Source organism: Miniopterus schreibersii, assembly GCF_964146895.1.
Source record: "Miniopterus schreibersii genome assembly, chromosome: 11".
In the NCBI taxonomy this organism is placed as follows: Eukaryota; Metazoa; Chordata; class Mammalia; order Chiroptera; family Miniopteridae; genus Miniopterus; species Miniopterus schreibersii.
This window is the reverse complement of record NC_138111.1, coordinates 31587986-31603231: the sequence shown is the minus strand read 5'-3', so window position 1 is coordinate 31603231 and position 15246 is coordinate 31587986. Positions and strand designations below refer to the sequence as shown.

Below are 15246 nucleotides of genomic sequence, written 5' to 3'. Positions count from 1 at the left end.
CTGGAATTACTGCAACTCAGCTGTGACGCTGACTGAACAGGTGTAATATTTCCAGTAGGGTTTTGTAAAAAACTAAGAAAAATATACACCTAACCAAGCACAACAGATTGTGAAAGAATGCTCTGTATGCCCAGTGCTGTGACCACCGTGAGATGCCTGACAACCTCGCAGGTGAGCAGCAGAGAAAGGCTTTAAGGTCAGGGCCGTTACTCTTTACAGAGGTGTACTAAAGACGTGCTAGACACATCGCCTGACTAGCAAGGACTTACAGAGAATGATACTCTAGTGCCTGGATTTGAATAGTTTACTCAGAATTAGAAGCATCGGACAGCTGAGTGGCTGTGCTAAATGCAGCACAGCCGGAAGACACACAAGTGGACGAGGGAATCCAGTCTTCAGAAAACAGAACCTGTGCTATATGCGGCACGTTTTATTAACAACAAAATAAGTAAAATGTAAATATAATGAGCATTTTATATGAAAACTTACTGGAGTATTTCAATTTGCCTCTCAAGATTATTTCGATCTTCCGTGTACTCTCGGATTATTTCCAGATCCCTGTAAAATTATATTTTATGTTTGAATGAGAATTAGGTGTTCAGTCCTGCCTTACCCAAACTGCCCTCTCAGATTCTTTTTCACATTTGCAAAGACGTGTGTCCTTGACCACAGTGTCTATCTCATCTGTGCTCCCACTTGGTGCTTCTCTGCCCTCAGCAGCCTCCTCTCCTCCTGGGACTCCACAAACACACCCACACCCTCAGCATCCTTGTGCAAGGTGCTGCTCCACCTCATCGCCCTCTCAGTACCAACCAGCCCCAGCCCTTCCGTCCCCACCCCGACGTGGCTGTTCCTCCCTGGGAATGAACCACTGGCCTTTCTGCTGAGTCCCCTCTCCCCAATTCACTTTCTCGCTTCTAACCCTTCTCCAATCATTCCAAGCCTCATACAATCCCAGCCCCAGCTATTTTCTCCTTTCTCATGATTCCGTCTCTCTCCTTGCCCTGCCCTTACTCCTGCTCTCCCTCCCCTCCTCCCCCTGAACCACAGAGGAATCCATGGCCTGGGCTTTCTCTCCTCTACGAGCTCTCACACACTGATACCTCTGTTGCTCTATTATGCAGCCCTGGCCTCATCCCCAGAAAGTCTGCTCTGAACACCAGTCACTTATCTCTAGCCCGTATTCCACTGCAGCCCCATTTCTAAGCAGAAAAACCCCCTTGCTAACTTCCAAAACTCTCAGGATATCAAATTTTGTCCACGATTACCTGTCTACTTACTCTCTTAATAAGGCTAAAATGTTCCCAATTACCTATAAAAATTTAAGTTCCTTCATCAAAAATTCTGAGCCCTTACATTCTAGTCTTAAACTAGCTTTTAAACATTTTAAGTTTTTTAAACTTTTACCTTTCCATGCAAAATGTCTTTTTTCTGTCCAGTGGTATGACCACTCTTCCCCAAACTAGTTTTATCTGTCCCAATGTTATGGACCCTGCACTGGTTATTGCCTCACCTGGAACACATCTGGACTTTTCCTTCCCATCTGTGAAATGGGGATAAGGAAAGTCCCTATCTCATAGGATACTCTGTGGACTGGATGAGTTAATACTAGTAAAGTACTAGGGACTGTGCCTGGCAGATGGCACCTGCGCTACTTGCTGATGTTGCCTCTGTCCCCCTTGACCAATGCAAACATATTCCCCCTCCCAAGGTCACCTCAAGTGTGTCCTCTTTAGTAAAGTTCTTCACCACTTCTGAACTAAAAGAACATGTTGTCTACCATCCATGGCAATGGACCCAACCCATAACACTGCTGGTGGTATTGTTTCTGACACTGTTCAGCTCTTAGGTCAACTCTGTCATCTTTTAGCTATTTATCTTCCTCAACTAAATTTCAAGTTCTCAAAAAGCAGAGAGTACTTAAAACTCCTCACTTAACTCAAGGACCTGTAGATATTAAGTACTTAATAAATGTTTCCCTGCTTTCCATTACAGGACCTTGATTCTGATTAAAGTTTACAAATAAACAAAAAAACAAGGTATTTTCCCAAGTGTACATATATGTGTGTATCTATATATATGCATATAGATGCATTTCATATGCATATATGTATACAGATGCATTTATATGCAAATGTGTCGCATATATATTTTTTCTATTTGCACATAAATGCATTTTACATATCCCTATATATGCACATACATATATATATGTATATATACAAAACTGCAAAACTAAACCATAGCAAAATAAAATTACTTGCCTAAAATGACTACTTCTCCCTTTTCTTAGGTTGAAGGGCCCACATTCCTACCTTCAAAGCCCTTTAATTAGCACTGACTCTTGACATGTTAGGTACATTCTTCTGCTCAGAGTTAATTCAAACATTTATTAAGCCCTGCACTGTTCTTACCCCCGTGAATAATTAAACTAATTAATCTGTTTGTATAAAAAATTAAAACACGAAAATCACTAGAAAAGCTGTCACTGAAAAAATCTTTAGAAAGCAAAGAATGTATCAGTAGAGTTAATGAATAAGCCTTTATTATTTCAAAGCTGAGCCTCATCCCCATGATGGTTGCCTAAATAAACATTCCACTCAAACTAGAAAAATCAAATGTGAAGCTTCATACCTTTCAGAATTCAGACTCTGGTCAGCATAATCACTTTTCAAAGCATCTAATTCACTCTGAAGAAAGGCTATGCTTGTCTGTGCTTCCAAAAGATCTTTCTTCACTTTCTGATTTTCCTAGAGAAAAGGAAGACTGCAGGTCATCAGACTCAGTTTCTTCCATCTGGGAGGAATGAAGTAACGTGTAGTAGAACCTTCCCCATCACTCTCTCCCATCCACAATTCTTTGAATCTTAGTATTCAAAGAACAAATTATCAATTCAAGGTAATTTGAAATTATTATAAAGTATTAAAGTGTCAAAAATCTAAATCCTCAAAGTTGTTGTCTTTTTTATTTTACTTTGGTGCCAAACTCCAACACTCAAGAGTTTGTCATGATGTACTTTGACATGTTATTGGCAAATTAACTGAGATCGAACATTTAAACATCTGTTTTACTTAATGAGAGCTATGAAACTGCTGATAAAAATTCTGTGAAATTAATAGTACCTATTACCAGGTAGACTGGTTCCTTTTTACAATAAATCCTATCACCTAACATTTTTAAGTTTTGCACTTAAAAACAGACCAGTATGGTTAGAAATTTTCTAAAAAAATTTTTTTGGAAATTCTAAAAGAATTAGAATTTTCTAAGAATTTTTTCAAAGAACTTTTAAAACTTTAAGAAATTATCTAAGAAATTTCTCTAAAAGAAAATTCACTGGAGGCTTCCAGCTCAAGATCGTGAACTGAGCACATGCATTTGTCTTCCTTCCCTTTTGAGACCCAGTTAACATAAAATACCAAAGGAAATAAGCTAATGAAAGTTAAAAGAATGGAAGGGCTGCAGTCAAGTGACTTAAACATTTCTGAAAAATGGAAACTGGACAGAAAAGTGTTGACAAAAGGAAGCGAGTAGGGGAAAAAAAAGGTGGAAAAGGTTCTGCTGTAGAACAAAGAAGGGGCAGTTGGTCTGGCAGAAGCCCCAACAGAGAGTGAGAGTGGAACTGAAAACAGAGATTAAATTGATATATTAAGTCACCCCGCCCCTCCAACCAGAGTTGATTCCAGAAGCAGCAAGACAGGGCTTATCTTTTCAATAAAAAACAAAACTGTATGACTCCTATAAGGAAAGCTAAAGCGTCTCTCTGAATAACATCCATTCCCCACTCATTCTCATAATCAGGGTCCCCCAGTCTGAGAGCCAGCTTCACACACAGAGCTCCTAGGAAGACCCATTTCAGGGCAGAGGTCCTGAGGCAAACAGGCCTGTTTACCTAGCTGAACAGGAACCCTACACCAGCTACCTAAAATGATCAGATATTCCAAGACGACATATATGGGTAGCAAGTTTAAAAATCAATCAGTCCAATAAGTACTAAAACTTCGTGGACTCCAAAATTAATATTTTTAAGGAGAAAAAACAAATTCTATGCATTGAGAAGAAGAAACAGGAAGTTATAAGGTATCAGTGATACCATGAAGATGGCAGAGTAGTTGTTTTTTTACAACAAGAAACCAAAAACTCAACCAGGAAATCCAACAAAGACAAGCAACTCTTTAAGAAAGCCACGGTCCAAATACAAAGCCAACTAAGATGTTGCGAAACATGGAACTGGTGGTGCATTAAGGGGATTCATCTGGCCATGGGGTTGGGAACCTTCACTTTTGAGTGGCACGGGGCTAATGGCTAGAGAGAAAGGACTGCAATTCTAGCTCAGGCTACCTCACTTCTCGGCTCTGCAGTGACAATGAAAGAAATGCTCGTTATTGGCTTTCGGCCTTTAGAGTTAACCTAAAAACAAAATAAAGAAAACTTCTTAATGATAATAAAACAGATGTGTTATCAGTACTGGCAACAGAAAGACAAAAGATATGGTCTTTTGGAAGATGGAAAAGGGTCAGAAAGGGGAAGCCAGGGATGCAGACCAGAGCTGATGCTGTAAGAATGCAGGGTTAACTAGTCAAAGGTTAAGGCCATGCCATTGTTGCTTGGAATAAAAAATAAATACAAGTGTTCACAACAGATGGGGTACCATAGAGGGGAAAAGCCTGCATAAATAACATCTTTGGATGAAGGTACTGCTAGGACCTTCTCTAACTACAGCATGAATTTCTGTTTAAGCTTCTATTCCCAAAACACTAAAGTGATAGCATGATTAAGTTTAGGAAGTAGTAGTTTAGGAAATGTATTTCTGTGTGTGAGAAGGTGATTCTTACCATCGATAAGTCATAAATTTGTCTTTTTAATGCAGCCACATCTTCTTTTTGACTTACATGTTTCGATTGTTCTTCTAGCTGGAAGAGCAAATAAAAGTTGGGCGTTTACAGACTTGCTCCAAATGGATTCAGTTAAGTTTAGGAATATCCTTGCATATAGAAATGGGAATTCCAGAAGTCTCCCATTTTCAACATTATACAACTTCATAAGTCATTAAACGACACACAACTCATGAGAATTTAAAATTTGCTTTAAATAATTTCAACATTTGAAAAATGAGTTTTATTGTTTAATAAATTTTATTTGAAACAACTATAAAGTCCTTTCTGGAAATCATTCAACTAAAGCAACCCAATCCTTGCTTTTCCAGTTATACTACACGTGAGCCTGCAACCCTATGTTCACCTAGAACTTTACTGCAGTTAACACTTTCTATCCTGTATTATAGTTACTGGTAAGTGTTCTACCTGTCCTGCTAGAGTCTAAGATTTTTAAGCACTAAGTGAGTGTCATCTTCACCTCTGTTTTCTTCAGTGATTTCAGGAAATTATTATCGAATGATTAAAATCAATAAAATTTAAGTATGATGGGAAGGTAGAGACACGGGCACACTAAAAATTATATAAATATATACATGAGCTTTACTTGCTGGTTTACTCAGTAGTACATCCAGACTAAATTGGCTCAGGAGTATTAAAGGTTATCACATGAACTGCCATAAAGCAAAGTGATGTCCCCAAAATCACAATGCCACTTTCAGGGATGATTATTTTTTAAGTAGTCATTTTCATGTTAGCCGAGATGTTTCCATTAGTTATGGAGACAATCCACAAGCAAGAAGTGGGTCCAGTACTGTGTTGGAGTCAACTTTTCCCACCAGGTAAGTATCTCTTCCCAAACTGTGCATTCAGTGATGTCAACTTGGTAGCCTGAATTCGGTAATGGTGGGATTATTTATACCGTGGAAATTGGCAAATGTTACAAGTCTCTCCCTCTCCCCCCAGACCCAGAGCCAGTTGTTAAATACCCAGTAGCACTCCACTGAGTGAAATGTACTCTACTCATTAGGAACCAAATAGAACAAAGGCCAAAACCCATTCACACCGTTGCTCATACTTCAACAAGTCATCTCCCACCTCTTGCTGATCAGAGGTCCCCTAGATTTGGAACTTTCAACACAGAAGGGGAATATTCATTTCATTTAATAAATATTCACCAAATACCTACCATATACCTCGCTGGGAACAGATATACAGGGACACGTGACCAGGAAAGATAGTACCCCTCTGCCATGAGCAGACAGTCCACTGGACACGTGGGCTGAGGGCACTTGGATGGTGAAAGCTAAGGAAAAAAACTGGAGTCTGAAGGACAACTGTTCAAGGGATCAGAAATACTTAGTAGGTCTATGAAAAAGACAGGATGCCTTTCCAAACATAAAAGGACATCGGGGTCCCTTCAAGAAACGGCCTTACCACAGAGTCCAATCTGACTCTGAGATCTGATTCCACCTGCTGTTTCAATGTGGTTCCAAATGACTTTAGTCCCTAATAAACTCAGACACACCGATATCCTGGAGTCACTCCTAAAAGCCTAGCTGCCACAGACCTACCTTTTTCAGTTTCTTTATCGTCACCTGTAGATCTCCCACTTCTGTTTCATACTGACGTCTGAGGTCGCTGAGGGCTTCCTCGGCTTTGCGTTTTTCCTAAAAGAAAAAAAAAAAAAAAAGGTTTTGTTTATTTAAATAGAGTCTTCATAACCCCACAGGTGAGAAATGTTTTGTGTCGAACTAAGGCTGATCCCAAGACTCCTACACTGAGAGGGCGGGAGTAACCACATGACTGTAGCTATACAGCTACTTCTGGAATTGAAACCCATTCTAAAGATGGGACAACAAAGGCCCAGAGGTCAGGTTACTTGGTCGGGTTATTTTTCCAGTACCATCTATAACCTAGACAGGACAGAGCCAGGAAGCAAACTAAGGTCTATGGATGCCAACACTCAGGCCTTTCTCACTCTCTTTTGCTGCCTCTCGGAGTTAACAGGACAAATGAATAGAAAAAATATATGTTTTTCCAAAAAAATAAATGCTAACACTAGCTACTGAAAGAAATATGACTATTTTCTGTTTCCAGTAAACATTAATCACCCAAAGATATTTTACAAGGAAAAAAGGTAATTATTTCTTCTATGGAAATCACTGAAGACAGCATCCAACTTTCAATTACAAGAGTTCCTATAATGATGAATAAAAGTATATTCCAGCCTGGCCGAGCGTGGCTCAGCGGTTGAGCGTCGACCTGGGATCCAGGCGATCAGGGTTCGATTCCCGGCCAGGGCACATGCCCAGGTTGCGGACTCGATCAATGACTCTCTCATCATTGATGTTTCTATCTCTCTCTCTCCCTCTCCTTTCCTCTCTCTGAAATCAATAAAGATATATTAAAAAAAAAAGTATATTCCATATATCCTTTTATTTATAATTTATATTCCATTATAAAACAACGAAGTCTGCAGAGAGAATTTTAATTTCTCTGTAATCCAGCTATAACACTGGCAGTAAGACAGTGGCACGTAACACGTGAGCCACCCTTCTCTACAGAAGCCTGGCTCTGCCTTCTCCCTCAGGCCTCGGCACTCTCCTGTCACCCCTCCTTGAAGGCCCCAGACCTCCCAACCTGAATAGCCTCCTCTCCCAGTCATGGTCTATCACACACTGTGCTGTTTCTTTACTGCACTTGTCACTATTTGAAATTATCTGCTTTGTTTATCTGATTACTTACCTGTTCTCTCTCTTTACCCTATCTATGACCCAAAACCACCGCTTCTAAAAATGCCCTAGTTGACAGCACCCGTGGGAGCCTGGATTTGCTGCACCCAGAGGACGCCAGTGCCCAGGCCACTAAAGGTGCTCCCTAGGACTCAATGAATGAATGAATCCCACACACTCACGTCTTTCCGCGTCTTGTGTTCTGCAGCCTGAATCCTCTGGTCCATTTCCTCCTCCAGCTCACTCAACTGCATGGCTGCCTTGTCCTGGGCTCTGAGATTCAAGGGGAGATGCAGACATCTTCATTACACTCCAGCTTGTAACATGAAAACTTCGACTAATCTATTTCAAGCCCTTCATTTTACTACTGAGGAGAAACACAGTATTTAAAATAATAATCACCATGCCTCCCACATAGTAAAATGAGGTTGGCAATTTGACCACTTGAGAGTAAGAAGACATTAAAACTAGATAATAAATAAATGGAATATACTGGATAAAATGACATTAAACTAGATTGTGGCAGAGAACTGATAGTTACTAAATTACTGGGAGGCTGTCAATAAATTCTGAAAATCCTTTTACCTGTCATGACTGAGCTAGAACCCTGCACTAAATAAAAGAACTCCATGGCAAAGAGATGGTCGGATGTAATTTTGAAATTTCATTATATGAAAGACACAATGTTATATGCTACCATTGGGGGGGGGGGGGGGATCTCAGCAATTGTTACTAATCATTTCCTTGAAGTTATAAATGCAGATAAATTTACCCTTTAGAAAATTTGTTTCTTTTATTAATGTAATCAATGAATCACATTTTATGGAGGCAGAACATACTGATTTGCCAAGAAGTTAGAAATGGGAGAATTCTGTTGAGAAGAGTTACAGGGCAGTTCTATGTAGCAGTTGCCTAGTATGAAGTCATCAGTCACTTTACAATGGTTGAGGCTTCAGCTATATGTCCAGTTATCCACATTTCACAAGCATTTGTCTTGCCTACTCAACTAGATTATAAGTGACTTGAAAGCAGCTACCATGAGGTTTAGAGTCAGTTCACTTGGATCAACAGTGTGCTGTTAATGAACAGTAGAGAACAGGACCTAAGAAAACCTCCAGTTCTTCAGTTTGACGGCTTCTGCTACATACCATCCCACCTGCTTTCAACTTACTCCCTTGCAACACAATTTGTTGGTGCTTTAGTTTAATTTCTGCCTAAAGTTCCAAACAAGCATTGAGGGGTGGAGGGAAAACCCCAAGGTAAAGTTCTAAGTGACTTACTACTATTTTCTGCTCCTGTTTACTTCCTCACCTTACACCCTGCCTGAGGTTAAGCGAACCTCATATGGAATGTCAGCTAGTTCTAGTTCGTTTACAAATACTTGCTGTTTGAACCCTAGGAATTATATACCTCCATAGCAACTTTGGTTTGGGGGCTTGCTTGTTTTTCAGTGAACTCTGAAACTGAGAAGAGCTCTGCCACATTTCCATTTCTCCCTTTGTCATGACGGGTCTTTCCAGCCACTCTTTCCAGACGTTCAGTCCCAGACATCTGGGCACCTGGGGCTGCTTCTGAATGTGTTCCTTCTGCTTTTCTCACTTCTGAGAAACTTTTACATTGTTTGGTTGTTTAGGTTACAATGACAGTGTTTGACCCAGCAATTCCTAATTCCTCGTAGAATGTCTAGGGTATTGGGAATGCCCACTTTACCCTAGTCCAGGGCGCCTACCGGAACACTGGGAACCCATCCTTCAGTGCAAGTGCAGAGCAAGACGACTGTGACCCTCCCCCAACCAAAAGACAGAGGTGAGGGTGAAGGGTCCTTACTTAGAAATGTACGGAAATGTTCCCGGTGGTCACATAAATGCTTCAGTGAGGCATCTGATAGCTGAGAGAGAGGCCTTTAGGAGGCCTGGAGCTCAGGACAGAGCCTGACTTTGGATCCCACCCAGGGAGCAGAGGAGCAGGAGGAGAGAAGCATCAACATAACTCAACATAAAGTGACATACTCCACAGCCAGAGAGCAGCCTCGCCGGTAATGAGAACATGAAGAATGCCATCCCCTCCTTCCCTAATGGGTTTGCAGGATACTACCTTAGAGGTGATGTATGCACGCCTGTGTCTGTGTGTGTGTGTCCCGCATATCTTTGTATGGGTCTGTGTAGGTGTGTACCTGTGTGTATACATGAGAGGTTGTCTACTTTAACTGACACTCACTGGACGCTCTAAAAACTCACTGTGTGTGTCTGCTTGTCACCGCTCAAAGGAGGACAACCTGGTGCTCTGATCAATACTCCACATGCTCCACAGAATCCAGAGGTCTGAAAGCCATCCGACTGACAGGCCCCAGCAAACTCGAGGGAGAAGATCAGCCTCGGGAAGTGAAGGTGTTCACAAGAAACCCCTGGGAACAGTTCAAGTCCTGCATGACTCAGGACTGTGAAAACAGTCCTACTTAACAGCAACCGTCTAAAACATTTTCTCTTCCACATTTTAATTCACGTCAGTTACCTCAAAGGGTCAACTACATAGTTTCATCATCGTGTTGAAGGAAAGCACAGAGACAGAGGAGCAGCCCTGGCCTGGAGAAAGGGCATCCTATCCAAGTTCTGGGCAGAGACCAGAGGTGGGCAGCATGCTCGGAGCTGCTGGAGGAACACATGGCAGAGAGAAGGCTCTGTGGGGCAAATCAGGAATAGTGACAAGTGAAATGCCCTCTTTCCCAACATATGCCAAAGGAGCGTGACCTTCCATGAAGCAAAGAGGCTGATGTCTGGATTGCAACACACAGAATTCTTCTCTGCACTGGGTTGCTATTAAAAGCAGTAAGATAAGCCAGCTATACCTTCCACAGACTGGCTACGTGACTAAGGGCTTAGAAGCTCTTAGACTTTCCATTCAGGCTGGGTGAGGAGGGCCAGAGAGAGGGAAAGAAATATCGCTGAGCACCCACCCTGTGGCAGGCCCAGTGCTCGAGGGGCATCTGATGGCATATCTATCAAGTCTCAACCCTCTGAAGAGGTGAATATTTATAGCCTCATTTTGCAGATGCAGAAGCTGAGACTCAGGGAGATTAAGGAACCTGTCCAAAGTGACACACCAGTCAGTGACAAGGCCAGGCTTCCAATGGAGCCCTGCCTGCCTCTCTGGATGAAAAGTTTCCCATTCCTTTCTAGTGGCTACAGAGAAGATAACACATCTCTCTGAAGTGTTCTGTATGGAATCACTGCCTTGAAGAGTTTAAATGACAGGATCACAGTGACTTGCTGAGGGATTGCTGACTGACCCTAGGAAGCACTGCCTGATTCAACTTCCCTCACGCTGGCTTATTTCAGAAAGCTCCAGATTCCCGAGGATTGGGAAGTCCTCCCATGTCACAATACGATAATGCAGTTCAGTCCACATGACCCCCAGGTCAGACCCCATGTGCCACTTGGAAAGAAAGGACTTCAATACCTCTTCACCGCGATGGCCAGGCTTTCCATCTCTGTGCTTTGAAGTTTGATCTCACGGATGAAGTTCTTTATAACATGTTCGTATGGCTGAACCAGTCTCGGCTCCACAAGGTTGATGTTTTGATACAAGGTACTAACTTGCTCTTTCCTTCAAAAAAAAAATAACTAAATTTAACCAAGTAAAAAAGAAAATGGCACATTTTCAGAGTACTTTTACAAAAGAGGCAGAAAAGAACCAAGGAAGAAAAAACCAGCAATGATAGAATGATCTAGTGTGGAGGGGAATAGTCAGGACTCTGTTAACTATTCTCTACATTTTTTTTACAACGGGACAGCAACCTTATTGTTTTTCCAGCTTTACTAAGGTATGACTAACAAATAAAATTTGTGTAGAGCTAGGTTGTACAATGGGATGATTCAGTGTCAGAAGGTGGAGGCCTGTGGGGCATTGGGAATGCATATGAAGGCATTGATAGGAAAGGATTTTTTTTTTTTTTTGGTCACTGCTGGGTTTTCTTTAATAGGAAGGTAAACAGATTTAGGTGACACTAAAGCAATTACTTAATTCCCCGTTCCACCAATCCCTAGGAAGGATGTATTTCAGACTTTATGATCATAAGAATACAGATACCTATTATTTTATGGTCAGTTAAAAATTACTTTTTATAAATTCATATTTATATATGTATTTATATGTGACAATCCTCATACTCACAACTTAATAACTTTTATTAAAAGACAAGTATTTTACAGTCATTTCAAAAGAGAAATTGATAAGGTGGGGCAGCTGGCTGGCGGTGCCCTTGACTCAAGTTTGGGAGCTGATGTGCCAAGTGGATCCAGTTTGGACTACCTACAGCATGCCTATAGAACTAAACTGCCATCACTGCATGTGAGACACCCCGGCCACATCCAAAGCTTCTCTTGATGGACGGGCGAATTGTCCTCCTGGGACAGCGTGCTCCACCACAGCCTATGTGACCTTCCTTCTCTGACCCGTGTGGAGAACCATACTTGCTAATGGTTAACACAAGCTATGACTGTGTTGTGACAGTAGTAGCACTTTTTTAAAAGAAGGAACATCTATGTCAGTTTGAAAAAAATGCCAGGAATTTAGATAACAGGCACTTATTTGGGCCTGAGATGATAACTTACCATAATATCAACATTATAGAATCCTACCTATTCTCATCAGTCTAGAACTGTTTGGGACAGCTACAATCACAGGAGTGCTAGCCTCTTTCACACACTGCGTTCTTTAAAAATCATCCGCAGTGCTTGGGGAATTCTCTCATTCAGTGATCTACTGCTGTAATTTTAGTTACTCTCCTGGCAACGTAAAAAGTCTTCTGTCTCTTGCCCTTGACATAGACACATAAGCTCTTCTCCAGGAGCTTATCTAGGTCCGGTAAAACTTCTGGGCAGGCCATTACAGGAAGCAGGACATCTGAGAGCATTTTACAGCCACCTATGATGCCTAACACCAGAGAAGACCACGAAATTCCTAGCACAAAATCCATACCCATCCACCTGATCACAACATCGGGTTTCTGCCCTGTTCTCTGTGAAGGAAGCCTGTTCCAATGCTATGGGGGCACAAGAAAGACCACAATCATCCTGGGCCTCAATAACCAAAAGGCTATGCAACACAACCATCTCCAACTAGTTGGGACAGATGACATAGCTACATATAATAAGATTTATGATAATAATAAAACTATTTCTATTTAGTTTGTGCTCACTATATACCAGGTATTACTCTAAGAAATTGGTATGCATCATATCTTTGAATATTCACAACAAACCTATAAAGTACTTTTATAAGCCCATTTTGCAGATCAGACTGAGCTAAGTGCTTGTTATGGGTTGAATTGTATCCCCCAAAATTCTTATGTTGAAGTCCTAACACTGGTACCTCAGAATTTGACTGTATTTAGAGAAGTATTTGGAAGAGCCCTAATCCAATATGACTAGCATCCTTATAAGAGGAGGAAATTTGGACACAGACACACACAGAGGAAAGGCCATATGAAGACAGAGTATGTCAGCCATCTACACACCAAGGAGAAAGGCGTTAGAACCAACCCAGCCAACACTCTGATCTCAGAATTCAATTGTGAGAAAATAAATTTCTGTGGTTTAAGCCACCCAGTCTGGTATTTTTTATCAGAAACACCTAGGTAACCATAGCATACAATGAAAGTGCTCAAGGTAACACAGTGACTGGGTGGCAGAATTGGAATCCAAACTCAGTCTGACGCTGGAGACCACATGACCAACCATCACAGTATATTGTTTCCCAATTAAGTTAAACATCTGAACCATAGCAGAAGAAATGGGATTGGAAATCACTCCACAGAACTATGAAACACTGCAAAACATGATGTACATATTAACCTGGAAGCTTAGTTAAGCGTGGCCCCAAGGTGTGTCCCTATAGCTATAAACTCTCCCAGGTTTGCTCATAAATAAACTGTTTAATCGATGTAAAGGCCAATTGTAATTCAAAAGAACTGCTCAAGTGAAATATTAGTACTAAACCTGCAAGAGTAAGTCACTTTATTTGTTGATATAAGACACAGGAATGCCATCATTCCTCCCATCAGAGCTGAGTATAAATACTAGTTGCAATAATGAGTCATTTTTATAAAAGAGCCATTTAAAAAAATCTCTGTTCTTAGATTGTCCCATGTAATTTCAGTCACAACAGGATCACTAACTTCTTTGCCTTTTGTCATTTACTGACCAGCAGGATAGAAATCATAAAACCTTTCTCAGTAACAGAAACCAGCCTGTCAGGAACTGTCACTGAAAGTCCTTGTTTATTGGCCAACTGCACAGCAATAAAATGTTCAGAAGTAGATGTCTCAGTAGATTTCTTGACTTCCTGAAAATTTCTAAAATAAAAAAGAAACATGATGATTGCAAATTCTCTTGGGTCCTTTATAGGTCCTGGCATTATACAGAATTTCAGGAAGAGTTCACAGTGAAGTATACAGATTAATAATAAAAAATATCCACTGCCACTAGCATAAAATATGTTACGTGGTTAACAGTTGTGCCGGAGATGACTGGATACTCCTCTATCCTGCTTGTTATCACAGGGCACATGGGGAGAACTGACTTCCCAGAACCCCCCGCAGGTAGGTTGCAGCCGTTGACTAGCTCTGGCCAATGGAATGGAAGCAGAAATGGTGTGTTGTCACTTCCATGCTTGGCCCTTACAATCCTCTGTAAGATCCCTGGCTCACCTTCAATCTCATTCATTCTCTCTCTCTCTCTCTCTCTCCCCCCCCCCCGCCCCCTCTCCTTCTTTCCCCCCTCCTTCTACCTCCTTCCATCTCCCTCTCTCCCCCCCTTTTCCTTCTCTCTCTCCCCTCTTCTTCTCTGCCTCCCCCTCTCTCCCTCATCCTCACAGCTGGAGTGAAGAACTCCATCTGATACGGCACAGCCAGGGACGGCATGTGCTGGGTCTCCAAATTCCCACATTGATGGGAACTGCTCGGGAGGGCAGCCTGACACATAAGAAAATCATAAGTCTGTACTTTATAAAGCCACTAAGACTTGGAAGTTCTGTTACGGTCACCTTGAGCTTAGAAAGTTGGCATCATAGTTTCCTAATTTGTTTTTTTATCATGCTCTTCCAGATTAAATTACTTCCTTGATAGCACCCTATGAACAATGTAATAAAACTCCTCTGACCACGGTAAGTCTTTCTCACCACCACCCGCTCTCTTTCCAGGGAACAAAAGACTATTCTGAGCACTCACGCTCACACTGACATTCACCTAGCACCTGACAAGGGCAGTCGGGCACTGATTCCAGCATTTACACTTACTGTTTATTAATCCTCATGACAACCCCATGAAGAAATTATCACTAGCTTCCTATTTACCGCAGAGGAAACTGAGGCAGAGAGAGGTAAGTATCATCAGGTAGCAGAGCCAAGAATTCCAACTAGAAGCACCCAGCTCTAGAGGCGAGCCCTCCAGGGAGGAACTAGCTCTCCAGGCCAAAAGTAAGTGCTGAACTGGTTTTCAGAAGTCGATGGCTCCATTTAAGAAAATTTGTTGTACCAAGATTTTCTTTTTTAATTACTTTGGAGGATATGTACTATGGCAGCAAAAACTGTCCACATTGCAAAGGGACTTCTCTAGAGTAAAGGCACAACTAAGATTATAATGA

At 41.5% G+C, this 15246-nt stretch overlaps 1 protein-coding gene across 2 annotated transcripts in view; it reads right to left on the bottom strand.

The window, feature by feature from the left end:
• Nucleotides 1-15246, bottom strand: part of RASEF (RAS and EF-hand domain containing) — a 56659-nt gene that overhangs the window by 24247 nt on the left and 17166 nt on the right. The window contains exons 2-7 of one of the 2 annotated variants that reach the window (XM_081150631.1): nucleotides 11063-11209; nucleotides 7789-7879; nucleotides 6446-6541; nucleotides 4833-4910; nucleotides 2635-2750; nucleotides 490-558 (exon numbers count right to left, since the gene is read on the bottom strand). In XM_081150631.1, the coding sequence (XP_081006757.1) occupies nucleotides 490-558; nucleotides 2635-2750; nucleotides 4833-4910; nucleotides 6446-6541; nucleotides 7789-7879; nucleotides 11063-11209 (597 nt within the window). The remainder of the gene's footprint in view (nucleotides 1-489; nucleotides 559-2634; nucleotides 2751-4832; nucleotides 4911-6445; nucleotides 6542-7788; nucleotides 7880-11062; nucleotides 11210-15246) is intronic. The other variant, XM_081150632.1, reaches the window with a different exon arrangement.